Here is a 20,441-nt window from a genome sequence, read left to right on the forward strand (position 1 = left end):
TGCCAAGATCACCATGCGCAATGCCAAGATCACCATGCGCAATGCCAAGATCACCATGCGCAATGCCAAGATCACCATGCGCAATGCCAAGATCACCATGCGCAATGCCAAGATCACCATGCGCAATGCTCGCCGTCATTTTACTCTGGAGCAATGGAAAGCGTTCTCTGAAGTGATGAATCACGCTTAACCAACTGTACAGTTTGGTGGAGGAGGAATAATGGTCTGGGGATGTTTTTCATGGTTCCGGCTAGGGCCCTTAGTTCCAGTGAAGGGAAATCTTAACGCTACAGCACACAATGACATTCTAGACGATACTATGCTTTGAACTTTGTGGCAACAGTTTGGGGAAGGCCCTTTCCTGTTTTAGCATGACAATGCCCCTGTGCACAAAGCAAGGTCCATACAGAAATGGTTCGTTGAGATCGGTGTGGAAGAACTTGACTGGCCTGCACAGAGCCCTGATCTCACGCCCATTGAACGCCTTTGGGATGAATTGGAACACCGACTGTAAGTCAGGCCTAATCACCCAACATCAGTGCTCGACCTCACTAATGCTTTTGTGGCTGAATGGAAGCAAGTCCCCGCAGCAATGTTCCAATATCTAGTGGAAAGCCTTCCCAGAAGAGTGGAGGTTTTATAGCAGCAAAGTTGGGACCAACTCCATATTAATGCCCATGATTTTGGAATGAGATTTTCGACGAGCAGGTGTCCACATTCTTTTGGTCATGTAGTGTACGTGAGATACACCAGCCACAGGGCATTTCTCCAGCATCATGCTTTGGCATAAACTTGATCTAGTTTTGCTTTAAACAATTTCAATATTTGTTCATCACAATCTGTTCATAAAGACCTGGTCAACATGAAATGCATATTATAAAACATAAAATATGTATAGGATTGTGTATACTTCGATACAGAATAATTGTATTGATTCTGTACTATTAACTTTGATTAAAACATTTGACTAGTAATTAATGCAGTTTAAGAAATGCAGTAGTTATAACAATCTATGTTACAAAGACCAAAGTAAAAAAAAACATGTACATTGATTTGCAAATGTGAATAGAAGCTCACTATATACTATAACAGTTAATACTTTGGGATGATATGTCATAATCGAATTAAATTCATCGAAATGTGGTGTTATCTAAGCATTTATTCAGGATTTAAGTGAAATATCCCTGATCTTTGTCTTGAATAATATTTTCAGTAGGTGGAATCATTACCGTTATGCATTATACAGAAGAGCATTTTAAAGAAAACAGACATGTGAAATATTTAGCCTAAAGTAGGCTTATATTGAATATCAACTTTGTAAAATTAAATTAGGCTAATAAAAGAGAATTTTATCAGTGATAATAAATCTTATTAGGCTATATAAAACAAATATACAGCTCACAATTAAATAATATTAGCCAATGATACAAAAAGTATATTTTTCTAATTAAAATGGCCTATAATATCACAAATATAAAATATAAAAGGCCTATTCAGTTGGTATTAAATTCTAAAGTATCTCAAATAACTGGCACAAATAATAGGTTTATACATTCGATGTTTCTGGAATTCGATGGCTGGTGTTTAAAAAAAAAAAAGAAAGTTAAGTCAATTTGTATCAAACAATACTGAAATTGTATATGAAATAATCTTCCTTTTTTAATCATGAAAATAATCTCAGTCATTATTTAAAGGCTAATTTGATTTGACAAGAAAATAAGATACTCGAAATGCATGTCAAACAACCATACCTTGAGATGTATAGGTCTATAATAAAATGTGTGGAATGCTCATTTTATAGGCAGACAAAAAGAGAACGTATGGGTTGATAAAATATTTTCTATTGGCTCATGGTCTCCAATAGAAACGGTGATGCATTTATGAAGGGGCTGGGTTCGACACCAGCTGAGGCGGATCTCCAACATGATTACAGCACACACAGGGCTGGAACATAATTGATGACCTAATTGCAAAACAGGGGAACGACCGCGGAGACGCGCTCCACTGAAAAAGTTTACTTGTTCTCCCACCAGATTCCCCAACCAAACGCAATTGATGTGAGCAGAGGTGCATACGAGCGCTTCTTTCCCACTGTCGCACCTTCACACTGCACTTATCCACCTTAAGTTTATTTTAATGAATGATTATCTCTCGCAATACATCTTTGGATACACCACGAACTCACCTCGGCACATCTTTTTTGAAGTCGAAACGCCACCAATACTTCTTCAACCACAAGCGCACTTGGAAAATACTCTGAACTTCACATTTGTTCTCTAACTGACGCTGAAGTAAACCTCAACATGTCTATCACAAGTCTGAAGTCCGATTCCGAGACGAATAACGTTTCCATAGAAGAGGAGGTAAGAATATGGACTTTTTTTGGTCAAAAGTTCTGTATGATGTCTTTGTTTGGAACGGGTTGTGAGCGTGGCTACGAAGTCTAGCCTGGAAGAGATGTAGAGTAGCATTAAAATAGTTTTGCTCCCCAAAATTGCAGGCTAATTAATGATCAACTGATTCAAAGCACATTGCATGAGAATAAGGGTGTGAAGTTCCCTTTTAGTTATGGTTTTCTCACCAAAAAGTCGTTCCGAGTCCATTGGAACCTCTGAAAAGGGTGTGCCTCCGTTTTTTTAAATGGACGTTATTTTTTGATTGCAGGTTGCAAGTAACACAGCAATGTTTTTTTTGCAAGGATTGCTGTCTTTAAATTAGGCCTACAGTAGATTATTGTTATGGCCATGTGAAATATTGTTTTAGACTATAGCCTAATTGTAATGACATTTGTGCTGTATTTCAGGATTTTATTTGGTTTGAACTCTCAAATCTATACAATTACAATTGTAGATCTACAGGTTATACTTAATTTTAATATTTTGTTTTTCAAATCCACGGTAGGCCTAAGAATTTCAGGTTTCTGTTCTGTCGCTGTATGGACAGACCCACCTAATTTCATATACGGCGGATGAACTTCAGCTCACACGATCGGCACCTAACAGAACATGAGACTTTTATGCCATACATAGATCAGATAAGGATCGGATGTGTTCAATGTATTTCCAATCTTTCAGTGTATTTTATTTTTTTACTGTCCTCTCTGCACATTAACTGACCGGATCTACGAAATCCACTTGCTATAGACTACATTTCATGTACATTTATTTTTAACTAAGCACGTCAGTTAAGAACATTCTTATTTTACAATGACTGCCTACCCTGGCCAAATCCTCCCCTAATAACCCAGAAGACGCTGGGCCGATTGTGAGCTGCCATATGGGACTACCAATCACGGCCGGTTATGATGCAGCCAGGGATCGAACCATGTTCTGTAGTGATACCTCTAGCACCGAGATGCAGTGCCTAAGACCGCTGTGCCACTCGGGAGTCTTTATCCCAATCACTTATTTAATTTTGATCCAGATTTCCGCCATATACTTTAAGTATGGTTTTATTGCCTTAGCCTTGTATGATTTAGGCCTACACACACTTGATGCATTTTTTATTAACCTTCAACAAACATTCAATTGTCCAAGAAACCATATTGTTCTGAGGTTAAACCAATTAAAATCATTACACGAAATCTGTTTACAGTGAAGCTTAACTTCTATTCCCTAGTCAGATGTTATAATTAGTCCAATGAATTTGTCTAGATGGGATGTGGCTAACAGTACGTGCCTTAAACTTGCATGGGAGTTCTGTTGCCAGAGCACCTGAGAAATGTTGTATCCGGGCTGTGTTTCGCAGGCGCGGGTCAAAGGAAGGAAATGGTGTCACACTGTGCACTGTTGTCCACCGCTGTTCCTCTGGCAGCCCATTGTGCTGCACGGGCCTCCCCACAGAGTGGGACCCAATGGCCCTTCTGTAGGCCTGTTTATTTCCTCAGCCACTGCAGGGTCCAATGGACAACATTACAGGCCCATGTTTGTTGAATTCGCATGTGGAAATCCAACCCTTTTTCCCTACTAAATAATGGCTGCATTTACACAGGCAGCCCAATTGGTCATAAGAAAAATACATTTAAAAATAATAATCAGACCACCTCTGAAAAATATCTGATGTAAAAACATAATTTAGTGGAACAATGTTAGATTTGGGCAGCCTGTGTAAATGCAGCCTGAGTCGTGAGGGGCTGTACATCACTACTTTACTTAGATGGTCTCAAATGTAACATTCCTCCAGTACTCACAATTTAGGTGGTGTTTATTGTCGCCTTAGTACATCCTTTGTTATTGTTTTTTTTATACTGCATGTTCAAGGATTTGGGCTGACATCTGGGGGGGCTTGAAGAGGGAGCATTCCTACAGTAGCCTAGTCATTGAGGTGTTGTGGTATGGTATCAGGTAGAGTAGTGTTGCAAATTGATTTTTGTCCCACCACACCAAACGCAATCAATGCACAGGTTGAAATGTCAAAACAAACTCAGAACCAATTATATTAATTTGGGGAAAGGTCGAACAGCATTAAACATTTATGGCAATTTAGCTAGCTTGCTGTTGCCAGCTAATTTGTCCTGGGATATGAACATGGAGTTATTTTACCTGAAATGCACAAGGTCCTCTACTCTGACAATCCACACATAAAACGGTAAACATAATTTTTTCTAGTCGTCTCTCCTCCTTCCAGGCTTCTTTTTCTTTGGACTTTATATGGTGATTGGCAGCTAACTTTCATAAGGTGCATTACCACAACTGACCTCAGTTCATATCTCAATCACCCATGTGGGCATATGTTAAAAACCAATAAGAAGATGGCACGTGTGTATATGCTTCTATAAACCAATGAGGAGAAAGGAAGTGGCAGGACCTGCAGTGTGTTCTGTGCAATGATTGAATGTGTGTGAATTTATTTTGCACGGCTCGCGCACGTGACCGGTGTGGTCAGCATGTAAGCAAGTGGTATTGATCTTTATTCAGTCAACTAGGAATAGGTTAGTCTGTTAGGAGATGAATGTAGGAACTGCCATTTGTCCCGCACAGAGACTTATAGAATTAGTGTTGATATTTCAAACTGCATCAGAGGTGGACAATCCTCCCCGGCCGTCGACCGTCTGTGTGCAGGTTTTTGTTTTAGCCAAGCAGTAACACCTGATTCCGCAAATTCTTTAAATCAAGATGGCGCTCCATTTTCAGGGCGAAGTTTGTGCACGATATCCCATATGTAAAGGAGTAGAACCTGGCCATTGACTACATCCTTCAGACACGATTCATATATGTATGTATTATGCTATTTAGCAGACACTTTTATCCAAAGTGACTGTCATGCTTGTCTGATATTTTATGTAGTGGTGACCGTTTTCAAGCGCCATGCTCTACCAACTGAACTGTACAGGACCACTTTCCATAGTCTTCTCAATGTCATGCTTGATTCTATTAATGTCTAAATATGGGTTTCCTATCAAATAAATTGTATTTTGAATCCTATGCTCTGGACAATTTTTCAAGCCATCTAGCTGTATTTTACCTATCGGATAGCATTAAATGTGCAGACGTAGAATGCTGATTAGTCCATTCAATCCATTCCGTTTCTATGCATTTAACCCTGTCCGATAGGCGAAACCCGGATTGATAACTTTTGAATAAACGGGGCCCTGGAGATACACTATACTGTTTTGTTTTCCAGGTACGAACTCTTTTTGTTAGTGGCCTGCCGGTGGATATCAAACCTCGTGAACTGTACCTGCTGTTCAGACCATTTAAGGTAAGCATGGGATTAGTTTCCGAGGCGATGGGAGAATTTGGCCTCCGTATTTAACTTGTTGTCCTCTGCAACGGAGACTGCAGACGGTCCACTCCTGTCATTGGCTCTTCTGTTCCCTGCATTTTTATATTAAAACATTTCATAATGAGAATAAACAAAATGCATATCAGAAAGCTTCATCGGGTGGCAATGTAGCGATCTTAGTTTGACGTTATTACAAAGCAGATGCCCATATGATGAATTATATATTATTACCATCTTACAATACCACAGAGGACTCCAGGAATATTGAAAGTAGTAACGCTACATCACTGTTCATCTACACTACATTGTATATTATTAATCAACATGTACAGTTTCATTAACCCTCCCTCCCTGACCAAAATGGAAGTGGTATCCCTCACACATGGATGGTCTTGTGGAATGTGTAAATGAATAGCACTGCTATTGGCCAACTATCCCGTTGACCCAACTCCCCTCCAGGTCAAGAAGATTAGGATTCTTCCATTTCCTTTCATGTGTGATTCATGACAAGCTTTCAAAGCAGTTCTATGAAATCACTGAAACCAGTCCATTCTCCGCCTGTTTTCATAGATTAGATTCCATTGGATATATTGTTTGTCAGACTGGTTGTAGTCTGTACTATCTGCTGTTGTATCATTCTGTATATTAGATCTGAAGCTTTGTTTTGGCAATCGACCTCCCAACCCTTCCAGCTTGCTTTTTCTACACGCAAAGATATGGTAGACAGGTTGTTTGTCCTGGAAAAAACACAGGCCCACATGCTTTTTAGTGATTTGTATGAAGCAAAGTAGATGGGATTCAGCTGCCTCTGTTATTAGTTGTATGCATTTAGTGTTACATTTCTGTTGAAGGTGGTTTGCATTTCCTGAAAGGACAAAAACACTCTGAACCAAACATGGTCTTAAGTTGTTTAATTTCCCCATGTCTGTATATCAGGGTTAGACAACTTCTCATCCATCAATACCACAGTCAGGCTAAAATCTCCTACATTCCCCAGGAATCTGACTCATACTGACACCCAAACCAAACATTTCTTGGCCCATTTAAAACTACTAAGAATGATTCACATTAGTAATTCACTGGTTGTTGAACAGCCTATGAAGTTGGTTGAAAGATGTCAACAAATGGATTTTTCAGGAGAAGGCTGGAGAATCATTTAACATTAAATACACTTGGACATACGGAGTAAAATATAATGGGTTCCTTTAAAATGAGAAAAATACCTAATTACAGGTCTGTGGATTTCTCCATTTTTTAATCAACATATCTGAGTGGAGTGCATGTCTGGCTTCCTGCATGTGACTTCATCATTGTTAATTGGATGTCTTTTCTTACAGGGTTACGAGGGTTCACTGATTAAGTTGACGTCAAAACAGGTGAGATGCTTTCTGTTATTACTATATGGGACTCGTGGCCCCAAATGAGGGCTATATGAGAACACCTTGGATTGAGAGTGGCATTGTTCAGTTTTCCTACCACCATTTGGGTAATCAAAAAGTGGTACATGGCTAATTAACGTAGGATTGCTAACATTGGTCTAGTTACTCATTTTTCAATAGGAAATGACCTTCCCATGCAGTTGCCATGCTATCATCTTATAATATTAAACCTATGTGATTTAGCTTCTGTTGTGAACTGTTTTCAAACGTATTGAATAAGTGATTTACTTATGTGATCCGTCTACGCTCGCCTTGTCTAATGCATTTCTGATTCAGTCCCATTGTATTCTGACCATTTACCTGAAGTGACTTGTGCAGTGTTCCTGTGCTAACCTGTTGAGGTGGACATTAGGGGCCCTTTGTCTCAGTGTTCTCTCCTCTCTTCCAGCCAGTTGGGTTTGTCACCTTTGACAATCGGACTGGAGCCGAAGCTGCCAAAAACGCACTAAACGTAAGCATCAGACCAGGCGGACAGCTGACAGTAGCCGTGAATAGTTGCAATGTCGTCATCCTCCCTGGACAAAAGGATTTTGCCCAAAAATGTGTTGCTTTGTTTCTTTCTGTGGTATATAGCTACATGGTAATGCTTTACGTAAAGCCTGCATTGTGCTTAATAACTTGGTATAAGCCTTTTTAGAAGTCTTCTATCATTAGATTAGACCTAAAGGTGGCATACACAATCATGATGTAATCGAGTCATACAAAACAGAACTGTCATAATGCAGGCTTTAAGTTAAGAGTTACGCTACATTTTTGACTCAACCTCTTCTGTCCTGTTTCTAACCTATGAGGTATGGTTGGGGGTTCACTGCTGGGCTAACGGAGTTCCTCTGATCACTCAAACAAAGCATTTTGTCTCTTACAATTCAAGGGCAGGGCCATTTTTGGAAACAGAGACCAGAATCCTGTAGACTTACGGTAGTTAACTTTGGTATAATTGGACACATCTTTCGCAATACATTATAGCTCTCCTAATTTGCATATCACTGCTTAGCCATATAAATATATCATTATAGAGCTACATTGGTAGTGTTTTGAACACCTTCTGTAATATAACTTCTTATTCTGTCACTACGTAGCCACATTGGCTGTATCTAACACAGCTCTCATAGCATAGTCTTCCTTATAGGAACATCACAGCCTGTAGCCACGTAAGCAGTCTCGCACTCACACACACCAACATACTCACCTGCATGTGGGCACAATGCTTAGGGCACAGAAACACAACCAGGGTCAACCACATCCAAGGCCAAGTCTTTCACAGCTTCCTCTCCTCGTTTCCTTCTCTCCATCATGAAAGGGCTCAATATGGTGGAAGTCATGTGCGGAGTACCTACCCAAACCATGTGTCCTTCAGTAGTCATGGAGAGGAGCGTACTAGTGCCCTGTGAGACTACTTTAAAAAAGTATGCATCCTTCCACCTTTTCCTATTTGACGTTGTCACTGATCTGATGCGGTTGGATTGGTCAAGACAAAAGGGAAACTTAACTTTTCTTCTCCAGTCACGTATAAGATCAGTGGTTACCTTAATGAAGGTGGGGGGAAAAATATGCATTGGACAAGTATTGGAGCGGGGCCAATGGAGAGGGGGTCATGTAAGGCTGTTGACACTTGCCCTAGGCCGAGACTCACCTAGGCCACCTTTACAATACTGTGTCCCCGTCCCGTCTCTCCTCTCAGGGCATCCGTTTTGACCCCGAGTGCCCCCAGACCCTGCGGTTAGAGTTTGCTAAAGCCAACACGAAGATGGCAAAGAGTAAGCTGATGGGCACACCGAACCCCACTAATATCCACCCTGCTCTAGGAGCTCACTTCATTGCACGGGACCCATGTAAGTTGTTACGGCTTCACACCACCACTCTAGCCTCGACCCACACTCTCACCACTGTGCCAGTTATTCCCCCTTTTCTCTTGCTTGGCGCGTTGCAGTAAACCCAACAATTGGGTGAAATAATCTAACAACTGAAGACTAACTCACCCGCCACATGCATGAGTCATCGGACTGTAGAGTTTAATCCATTTTCTTCAATCCAGAATTTCTACAGTATCTGTGCGAGTCTGACTCGGCCTAGACTGCAGGTGCCCCCTCTCTTGCCCATCCACCTGCTTGTTGCCCCTGGATGGGAGGGGTGGCACTGGAGGGCCCTGGCATTAATGACCTTAGTGATGTGTAAATGGTACTGGGATGACTTCTACCGGGTTTAGTTATATTGTTTCCACTTAAAGATCTACAATGTTTAGACTGTAATTGCTTAACTTCGCTGACTAAGTCAGCCCAACGTAAATACTTCATACTTTCTATCGGGAATATTACGCAGAGGAAAGCAAGACAATGACGTTCCTACTTTAACTTTACAGTTCACATTTACTGTATAGTGGATTCCGTAGGGTTTTGAGTGCAATGTTCTAGTTGGCGGCAATTTCTGCTCATTCAGTTAACAGCCTCTAAGCACTACTGATAATGTCAATGGGGGCATTTGAACAGATAATTGTTATACCCAATACTGTTTCCTCTGCCCTTTTACCTCCTGCACGTTTCCAGATGACCTGACGGGGGCGGCATTGATTCCAGCGTCCCCGGACACGTGGACCCCGTACCCCCTGTACACCACGGAGCTGACCCCCGGGCTCCCTCACGGCGCCTTCGCCTATCCTGCAGCGGCTGCTGCTGCTGCAGCCCTCCACGCCCAGGTACGGGACCAACTGGTCTCTTCCCTTTTGTCCTTCCATCTCTCCACTCACTGCAGTTCAGTAAGAATGGATGCCTATAGGCCCGCCCTTGTGCTCTTGACATTCCCCCAGAGACTCATTAGCCCAGTGCCAATTCAATGCCTTGACGCCATCCTTAAAGGTCGACTCAGCAATACAACGCCATCAAACACGTTGGCCTTGACGCCTGCAAGTGTGAAGTCACCCCAACAGAATTGTTGGCTCTTTTGCGCACTTGAGGCGTGTCCATTGGGATGAGCTGTTAGTTGCATTCTTGGCAGATCTGAATTTTGTTTTCTGTGAACAGGAAATTGCCCCGCTGTGTATATCATATAGTCTACCTTTAACGCTCTGTTAAGCTTCAAACCGACTTATACCACAGAGGAAGTTATTTCTGACTCACTGAACTAGTAGCATCCCCTTCTCTGTTCTCTACACTAGTAGCATCCCCTTCTCTGTTCTCTACACTAGCAGCATCCCCTTCTCTGTTCTCTACACTAGCAGCATCCCCCCTGTTTCTCTGTTCTCTACACTAGCAGCATCCCCTTCTCTGTTCTCTACACTAGCAGCAGCATCCCCTTCTCTGTTCTCTACACTAGCCCCTCTGTTCTCTCTGCATCCCCTTCTCTGTTCTCTACACTAGCAGCATCCCCTTCTCTGTTCTCTACACTAGCAGCATCCCCTTCTGTTCTCTACACTAGCAGCATCCCCTTCTCTGTTCTCTACACTAGCAGCATGTCCTCACAGCCCCTCTCATTGATTCCACCAGAGAGTAGCCCCACTGCTTCCTAGGTGTCTGGGCCAGAAAGCTGCAAGTGTGACTGGAGGCTTTAATGCATCCCCACCTTCAGAGTTCACTTCCTTCCTGTTAAGTCCGTATCCAGCCTCACACAGTAAGGCCATTAGGGAGAGGAGACCATAGAGATCATATTAAATTACCTTTTCTAAATCTATGGAGGAGACACTCCTACCCAGTGGTGGAAATGGACTTCACTCAGGAATACCCAAGTAGGGAGGTCTGGGGACAGACTGATGGCCGTATCGCTGGCCCCATAGTTTACACCTGGAATCCAGGGGCCACAATCTGTTGGAAAACATTGAAACGTTACATCTGTTAATTACATTTCTAGCTGCAATTCGGCTTCCTGTCAGAGGCATGTTCTTTATATATTTCTATCCGAACCTTCAACAATGTTGTCCCCTGTTGAACGAGGCCCTGTTCTAAGTGGGTTCCCCCTCAATTTCACCACTGCTTCTCCTGTCAAGTGAGACTCTTGTGAGGAAACGAGCCTATGATAAAGAAGCCAGCTATAGGACCCTTCAACCAGCCTTTCCATCTGTGTGCTGTAGGAATGCTCTCACTGCAAACTGAGGCAGAGAACACTGTCTGAAGTCCTGCCATTTCTAGCTAATTGCGGTGTAAGTGCTGGTGTTATGGTACAATGGGCTACACTGCAGTAGTCAGGCCCGGCAAGAAGAATGGAAACTTTCTGCCACGGGTCATTTGAAGTTCAACGCCAAGCTCACTTGTGTAATGTATGAACATGGTGGAGTGTTAACCTGTGAAATGGGCAGCGATTGTGTTTGTCATTGGGTTAAACTACCTCAAATGTGTGTTATTTACTGGGAGAAAACTGTCGGTCATGACAATCTTCTTTGGCGGTGATAACTTACTGTCCGCGTCCTTGATTGGAACAGAAGCTTTTCTGTTTGAAATGGAAAGCAGAGTTCCTAATTGCCATCTGATGAAAGATCCCTCAAATGCTCTGAATTTGCTCCAGCCAACACTCCTGTCGAATGAATGAGGGAAATACACTGAACGTCGCATATTTGCCAAACCACCAATGAATTGTAAGTCTCCAAAACCAAAGCTTACCTTACATTTACCGGTAGTTCACCCTGTCGTGGTCAAATTTCAGGTGTCTTTTGTTTGAAATCCTAAGGCAATAACTCATATACAAAGTATGGACCGTTGTTCCTGTCAATTTGTACTGTCATGGTGTACCTGTTTGACCTCATTTAGTCCAACCAAACTAGTTGGACCAGAGGTATGGAAAGGTAGTTGTCAATCAGTTGTTTTTGAGATGGAAATGTTGATCACATGGAAATGAGACAAGCAAGCTATTCCATGAATGTTGCGTTACGATACTGTTCATTGTCATAGGGCAGCTGTGACCCACATTCCTATGGTCTTTGAATGACCCGTGCTTAAAGGGGCAGTTCATCCAAATCTCTGAAATGTGTTATCCTTTTAGAGCTTTTCAGTAGGTAACAAGACTTCAGTCCACAAGGGAAATAAATTAACGTTATCCTTTCTGTCAAGTCTTGTTTCCTACAGACCTGCTGGAAAATCTCACTGGATGCGATCAATTGTTATTGTCTGACTGGTTTCTTTGGTCTCTCTAGATGCGCTGGTACCCTACTCCATCTGAAACTAACCAGCCAGGATGGAAGTCCCGGCAGTTCTGTTAGATATATAGTGAGTATCTTTATACAAGTGCTTTCATCAAAGGGTTTTTCAGAACATACAATATGGATTACATTAAAATGATTGAAGATGACTTGTTGTCCAATTTCCCTCTTCAGATGTATTTTGGGAACCATACCTTCTCCGTCCAGTTGAAGGGAGGTTTAACTGAGCTCGTCATTAATTTAATCAGGTTATTTAATGGACAAATGTGCATTACAGACCTATTCATGTTCTCTGGAGGGGTCTGAACTGACAACCTTGCCATCGACAGATTGAGCTGATTCCTTTCGGCAACTATTCCGGTACCATCTTAGCACTTCCAAACCTCACGTGAGCCAAGTAAACGCCACAGGTCATTATTTGCTGAAGAGAATAACATTCTGAAGAAGTTATACATTATAAAGCAACTCCTTGGGTTATGGCCTAGAGAGCTGAGTTCAGTCATTGCATGTTGAAGTATTTTTGGCATGAATTAGAAAGCAGAGTTCTGTGTCCTTGTTTTTCTTAGTGCTTGTGTTGCTTCTTTATCTGGACCTAAAGTCTAGACAATGAATCCCCTTTGCTTCCTGTGTATTCCTGGTCTTACCTGTGAAAGATGGACTGTTGTGTAGATGGCTCCTCTTGCATGGACCTTGTAGAATGCACCCCTAGGTTCTGACAATCCCAGTCTCTCCCAAAATATCAATGTCTATAAAGAGTATATTTGAACAAATGCAAAGTACAAGTATTTTTGTACTTTCGTTTAATGTATATTTATGCATTTTGTGCTACTAAATAATTAATGTGTGTTTGTTTAGGAGTATTTTGTGTGTTGGTGTTTTGATCTATAATCCTGTAAGTACTTTAAAAAAGTGCAATTGTATTTGTTTGAGGGTCTACTGAAATATTCAAGAATTCTAACAGTGGCCCATGTGCCATTTGGACTGCTAAGAAATTAATTGCTGTAAAATGTTGATTATTCAGAATGTGAAACTGGACTACAAACATGAAGGGGTTGCTTTTGGAAGCCATTTTTTTAATGGTTTAGCAGGATTAGGTGGATGGAGAAATTTAAGTTTGCAGTTTAGATTAAGTTTGTCTCTGTATCTGCTGAATATGAGATGTACAACTGTTCCCATTTTATGAATTAAACAAAGTGAATGCAATTATTTTTCTGATTGAATTAACCAGGTCTAAACTATGCACGTCCTTTGTTATGCATAAACTATGGTTTGCTGACTCCACTTTACATCAGAGCTTAATTTCAGATGTTTCCAGGTCAATTATTAATTTTAAATGTACTATTGTATTAGTCTTTGTATTATCAGTAGAGCTGACCTACACCACCCACTCTGCCCTCTGAAGATGTTATGTGTTTCTGCCCAACCAAGCATGATGGCTTCTCAAGGGATTAAGTGGCCATTTTCAATAGAACCAGCTGCTTATGTACATCGGGTGATGCACTGCTGGGATTCTGTCCATTTTCATGGTCTGTTTTGTGGCCAGAATAAGCATTTATGGTATTCAATACAATTTTGGCTTATGACTAGTTAATACTTTTTCGACCCCAGGAAGGGTAGTTATATCATTTGAACTATGATAAACCATAAGTCTATGAAACAATTTAACGTTAAAGCTCAAATGCTGACTTGTCAACACAAACTAATCCACATGGGGTAGAAATAAGAGTACCAAACTGCCTTTCCTGGCCTGTTCAGTCAATATAAATATTGGTTGTAGACACTCTTGCTCTGACTAGTCGTCTCATAATGGGTGAATCTGATTTCAGCAGCATACTCTACACAACCTTGGATGTGATCTGTGATCAAACAGGATGAAACATTCCATCTTGAGTTCATAAAAAGCAAAGAATCAGTAGCTTGCCCCACATTACAGCAGCTTGACCTTCAGGGAAACGGGACATAACACAAGACCTGTGCTTTTATGCAATAGAGTTGATTTGACAGGATATCGATGACGCCTGCTGTGACATCATGCATGCTATGGATTAAGGACAGATGGGTGCTTCGGTGGCCATCTAATGCACCAACCAAATCTGAAAGTAAAAGGTAGAGCAGGTCAAACATCCGACAATGAAGTCTTTCTAAGTCATTATTGTAATCAGTGAGCAATGAACAGAATTCTGATTGGTCATTCAAAATCTAGTGTTTGTGAATGTATCAATGAAATGTAGATTTGTAACCTAGGTCTATTTGAATTTGTTTGTAAACGGATCACTTTCACAACCGGTATAAACAACTATTTGATATTAGCAAGTGTGACAGATTTAATGATGTGCATATAGTTTTACTTCATTGCTATTGTAATGGGGAACTGACATACAGTACTATAATGAAATAATTCACCATATACCATTAATGATGAATAAATTATGATTGAATGATGGATGGGGGGTCACAGGCTAAAACAAGAACATACACAAAAACAAATAATTTGTATCGGTGCTGTATGTACTGTATACATGTGCATCTGGGGTGGCAGGGTAGCCTAGTTGTTAGAGCGTTGGATTAGTAACCGGAAGGTTGCAAGTTCAAACCCCCAAGCTGAAAAGGTACAAATCTGTCGTTCTGCCCCTGAACAGGCAGTTAACCCACTGTTCCTAGGCCGTCATTGAAAATAAGAATTTGTTCTTAACTGACTTGCCTAGTTAATCAAAGGTTTTAAAAAAAAATGTTTTTTTTGTATCATTAGATACTTGTTTGAATAGGTTAGACTAGAGGTTGCCCCTGTAATATAACTGAAATGTACCTTTATAGTGACATCCATTGGGGGAAATGTACATTAACCACTCAGAAAGGCAGGCTTACATAGGGAATGTTTTGGCATGGTGGTCAATGGCCAACAGTCTGCATTTGAAAGGAAAAATGAATAGTTTAAAGTTGTATTTGTTACATGCACAAGTACAGCACCAGTACAGTGAAATGTTTAACTTGCAAGCCCTACCCAACAGTACAATAGTGACAAGTTCCAGAGCAACTACAGATACTTATACAAATCCATGAGAGAGGAACAAGTGCGTCATCTACATGTGTGCAGTCACACAAGAACCATGTTCACTTTAGTAGAGTAAGCATGCCCCCTTGTGACAAACTGAAGTAATAAAATGTGTTCGGGTGTTGGCTGACTCCATCTGTTAACAACCTGTAGCCTCCACTCCTTGGCACATGAGTTCATCTGAGAGGATTGGATATGGAGAATATTCAGGGCCGGTCCTGACTCCCCTGGGGCCCTAAGAAACATTCTGCTAAGGGGCCCTCCTACCTGACCCGTGAGAACATGTAAACCATTGTCCATTGCCACACAGTCACACCTGACACCTCAGTGCTCCCACTACAATCCTCCCTCCTTTAAAACAGTCTGGGCACCAGTCTGTCTGGGCACCAGTCTGTCTGGGCACCAGTCTGTCTGGACTGTCTGGAAGAAATTGAGAAAGTATGTCACATAGTTAAGCAGTCATTTACACAAATGCACTTCTGCTATAAAATCTTAAATGTTACTAAGTGTGTAAACATTTTAATTTTTGAATTAAAATCTTACCATCAAAATATTCCTCTTCTGCACTTTCTTGAGGCAAAATCATCAACAATGTCATCATAGGACATGTGATTCGCCACGTCATGATTTATACTCATGATGGCCAGACGTTCCTGTGACATGAAAGACCTCAGGTAGCTTTTGATGAGCTTTCATTTTGAAAAGGTTAGGAGAGAGTTCCTCCAGGTGTTTCTCACAGAGAAAGGAAAGCAGCTCAACGGCAGCCATCTTGTCTGATGGCAGATCAGGTCCATTCTGAATCTCATGTGCCAGATCCATTCCACTGATGTCACAGACATCTCTGAAGGTTAGAGTGTTTTCAACTTCCATGCAGTGAGCCTTTAAAGATTCACTGGACATCTGAGAGACAGTGCTGAAGTTCAGCAGCACTCCATATTTAGTTTTCACCTGGTTGAGTGTTTTAAATCTCTCATCCATGGATGTCACAGCAGAGTCGACCACAATGTTGAAGTCGTTGAAATCAAGGTTTTTCAGTGCATCAGTCCCTGGTACTCTTTGGATCCTACTCTCCCATCTTGTGTCACTCCATGACTTCACGGTTATGTTCACTGTTTCTTCAAAACACTCCATCTTTGTCTGCCAGTTGAAAAGAAGGTGAAGATCTTTCACTAATGCGCAAAAACCCTAACTGCATCTTTTGAAGATTTGGCAGCATCTGCAATGACAAGGTTTAGAGTATGTGCTCCACATGGGATGAACACGGCTCTGGGATGTTTCTGTTGCAGTCTGGCTTGTACTCCTTGGTGCTTGGCCTTCATGTTGGTCTCATTATCATAAGCTTGTCCTCTGCAATCTTCAAATGGAATCTTGAGCTCGTTCAGCTTATCTAAGATGACAGTGGACAGGTTCAAGCCTGTTGTAACCTCAACATTCACAAAGCCGAGGAAGGGATCCTTGATCTCTGGCTTTCCCTTTAAAGCCACGTTTCTCAGAATAATGGACATTTGCTCCTGGTGACTAATGTCAGGTGTACAGTCCAAGATAATGGGGAAATACTTTGAGTCTCTTACTTGAGTCACTATTGCTTCCAGAATCTTGTCACTCACGATCTGTATCAACTCATTCTGTGTGCGCTTCCCAAGGTATAGAACATGTGTCTCTTATTAAATGTGTAAGGACATTCCGCCATCACTTTCTTTCAGCCTCCAAAACTGTCATTTGTATCTGGTCAAGAGTCTGTCCCCTACTTAGGCGCAGATCAAGTTCTCTCCACTTAATCATATTGTTTGTGTTCAGGAAGACCCTCATGGTGTTTCAGAATGGCGTTGATATTTGACCAGTTATTCACACCTTCCTTTATTATTCTGTAGTCTTTTATAGAAAAGAGCTTACAGCATAAGCAATACACAGCGTTGTTTTTGATTGAGTATGAAAGCCAGCTCCTGGTAATCTTTTCCCCATTTGACAGCTGTCTCTTTAATACACCTGAATGGAAACCTCTTCTAGACTTGTCTATAGGGTAAGAAAAATCTAGTCCTGGTTTGAATGGACCTCTAACTCAGAAAAGGCTGTTAAGACTGGGGGCCAATCTGCTGAGTCATTTGGTGGAGCAGCAACTGTTCTATTAGGGTCTGAGCTGCTTGTGTATCTGATGCTGGCTGTACACCTCTGGTTGTAGAGTTGCTGGCTGAGGCTGCCTGTACTTCACCTGGGTCTGTGTTAGTATTTGCTGAAGCCAGCTGTACTGGGTCTGTGTTATTACTTGCTGAAGCTGCCAGTACTGGGTCTGTGTTAGTATTTGCTGAAGCCGGCTGTACTGGGTCTGTGTTAGTATTTGCTGAAGCCAGCTGTACTGGGTCTGTGTTATTACTTGCTGAAGCTGCCAGTACTGGGTCTGTGTTAGTATTTGCTGAAGCTGGCTATATTGGGTCTGTGTTAGTATTTGCTGAAGCCGGCTGTACTGGGTCTGTGTTAGTACTTGCTGAAGCCAGCTGTACTGGGTCTGTGTTAGTACTTGCTGAAGCCAGCTGTACTGGATCTGTGTTAGTACTTGCTGAAGCCAGCTGTACTGGGTCTGTGTTAGTACTTGCTGAAGCTGCCAGTACTGGGTCTGTGTTAGTACTTGCTGAAGCTGCCAGTACTGGGTCTGTGTTAGTATTTGCTGAAGCTGGCTGTACTGGGTCTGTGTTAGTATTTGCTGAAGCTGGCTGTACTGGGTCTGTGTTAGTACTTGCTGAAGCTGCCAGTACTGGGTCTGTGTCAGTATTTGCTGAAGCCAGCTGTACTGGGTCTGTGTTAGTACTGGCTGAGGCTGGATGTGGATCAACTGAGTAGACCTATCCAATCCTCTCAGATCCACACAAGTGTATCAAGAGTCAGGGCCAAGGTGTTGTTTCTGAAATAGAGTCTGAGAATGGATAATTTTGCTCTTGTGATTTTACAAAGCATAAGGGTATTTTAATTTGGAGTTGACAGTCAATGTAGGCCTACAGTAAAGGACAGCCAGCTGAAATGGGAAAACAAGTGTGTGGTGGACGCTTATGATTGACCATACCCGGGCTCGAACCAGGGACCCTCTGCACACATCAACAACAGTCACCCACGAAGCATCGTTACCCATCCCTCCACAAAAGCCATGGCCCTTGCAGAGCAAGGGGAACTACTACTTCAAGGTCTCAGAGCAAGTGACGTCACCGATTGAAACGTCATTTAGCGAGCACCGCTAACTAAGCTAGCCGTTTCACATCCGTTACATGAGTAGCCTACCGTGTTCAAAAATCCATTCTAGGATGTAATACAATTTCAATATGTGTTAAACATGTATTTATTTTTATTTTATTTAACTAGGCAAGTCAGTTATTAAGAACAAATTCTTATTTACAATGATGGCCTACCAAAAGGCAAAAGGCCTCCTGCGGGGACGGGGACTGGGATTTAAACATTTAAATAAATAAAATTAAAATATGGGAGAAAACACACATTACGACAAGAGAGATAACACAACATAAAGAGAGACCTAAGACAACAACGTAGCATGGTAACAACACATGATAACCACATGGCAGCAACACAACATGGCAGCAGCACAGGGTACAAACATTATTGGGCACAGACAACAGCACAAAGGGCAAGAAGGTAGAGACAACAATACATCACATTACGCAAAGCAGCCACAACTGTCAGTAAGCGTGTCCATGATTGAGTCTTTGAATGAAGATATTGGGATAAAACTGTCCAGTTTGAGTGTTTGTTGCAGCTCGTTCCAGTCGCTAGCTGCAGTGAACTGAAAAGACGAGTGACCCAGGGATGTGTGTGCTTTGGGAACCTTACTAGAAGGGGATTTGAACGTTTGAACTTGACATTGGCGAGCAATTTTATATGGTTGGCATTTCAAACTGTTGTTAGTCGAATGCTGTTGCTAGGGAAAAGATATCACCCAGACACTATCAACTGCAACAGTTGTAAGAGACAGGCGTTAGATATTCAACATTATGTGTCAGCATCACCAATCTGTTATGGGTTCTAAAAGTCTGAAATGTTTATTTAAGCAATAGGCCCGGGGGGGTGTGGTATATGGCCAATATACCACGGCTACGGGCTGTTCTTACGCATGACTTAACGCAGAGTGCTAGGACACAGCCCTTAGCCGTGATATATCGTCCATATATCACAAACACCCCGAGGTGCCTTATTGCTATTTTAAACTGGTTACCAATGTAATTAGAGCAGTATAAATAAATGTTTCTCATACCCATGGTATACGGTCTGATATACCACAGCTTTCAGCATTCAGAGCTCTAACCGCCCAGTTTATAATAACTGTAATACCATGGCATTGTTGAATACTCCTTTCTGACTGTCTTGAAGGGCCTTCTAGAGTGTGAATTATATCCCATAATAATGCACATTATATTAGCAAGGTATAATTCAATGACTATAGTATATTTTTTACATGTTCTATGTTTGAGCTGCTTTTAAAAGCAAAAGTCAAATTGAAAACATGACTGGCATTGTTGAAATTGATTTTCATAATAGCAAGCTAGGCCTGATGGTTTGGTTAGCTAGAGAACAGATGTAGCTATCTAGTAAACTTGCAAGCTACTTCACTGGATGTTGAACACATTTCTACCTGCAAATGAACATACTACACAAAATAATGTCACTATCCTTTTATTTGCCTAGCAACACCTTGTACAACTTCAGAACTTGGCCCCTAGTTGTGTCCTGACCATAGTAGACCGTATCTAATGCACTAGTTTACCGAACAGAACTAAAGAAGTATCCTTGTCCTAATCGCAGGGTCCGGTACATAGGTCGGGTAGTATGAACCAGATCTGGTTTGGAGCTACATCTTGACCAGTTAAGTGACAGATAATCAACGACGGTCTCGTTGCGTTCTCTGGAAAATAATGCATCTCCATGGAAACTTAGTTCCATTCCGCTTGCGCCGTCGTGGAACACACCTTCCGCGTCGCTTTACATTTTCCATAGAATGTATAGTCCCTCGTTGATTATCCCTTAATTATTACTGGACGAGGATACTTCTTTAGTTCTGTAAAATATTGCATTAGATACGGTTTATTATGGTCAAAACATACCTATG

The 20,441-nt window shown here is 41.6% G+C and overlaps 1 protein-coding gene across 1 annotated transcript; it reads left to right on the forward strand.

Moving 5' to 3' along the window:
- Positions 1 to 2,152: 2,152 nt before the first annotated feature.
- On the forward strand, positions 2,153 to 13,509 carry LOC135555828 (RNA-binding protein, mRNA-processing factor 2a-like). Its single transcript, XM_064988590.1, has 8 exons — positions 2,153 to 2,363; positions 5,623 to 5,700; positions 7,062 to 7,100; positions 7,552 to 7,614; positions 8,845 to 8,995; positions 9,707 to 9,855; positions 12,280 to 12,352; positions 12,460 to 13,509. Exons 1-7 carry the CDS (start codon positions 2,304 to 2,306, stop codon positions 12,343 to 12,345), a joined length of 606 nt encoding a protein of 201 aa, XP_064844662.1. The 5' UTR covers positions 2,153 to 2,303; the 3' UTR covers positions 12,346 to 12,352; positions 12,460 to 13,509.
- The last annotated feature ends 6,932 nt before the right edge of the window (positions 13,510 to 20,441 follow it).

This window comes from Oncorhynchus masou, chromosome 2 (genome assembly GCF_036934945.1).
Source record: "Oncorhynchus masou masou isolate Uvic2021 chromosome 2, UVic_Omas_1.1, whole genome shotgun sequence".
Lineage (NCBI taxonomy): Eukaryota > Metazoa > Chordata > Actinopteri > Salmoniformes > Salmonidae > Oncorhynchus > Oncorhynchus masou.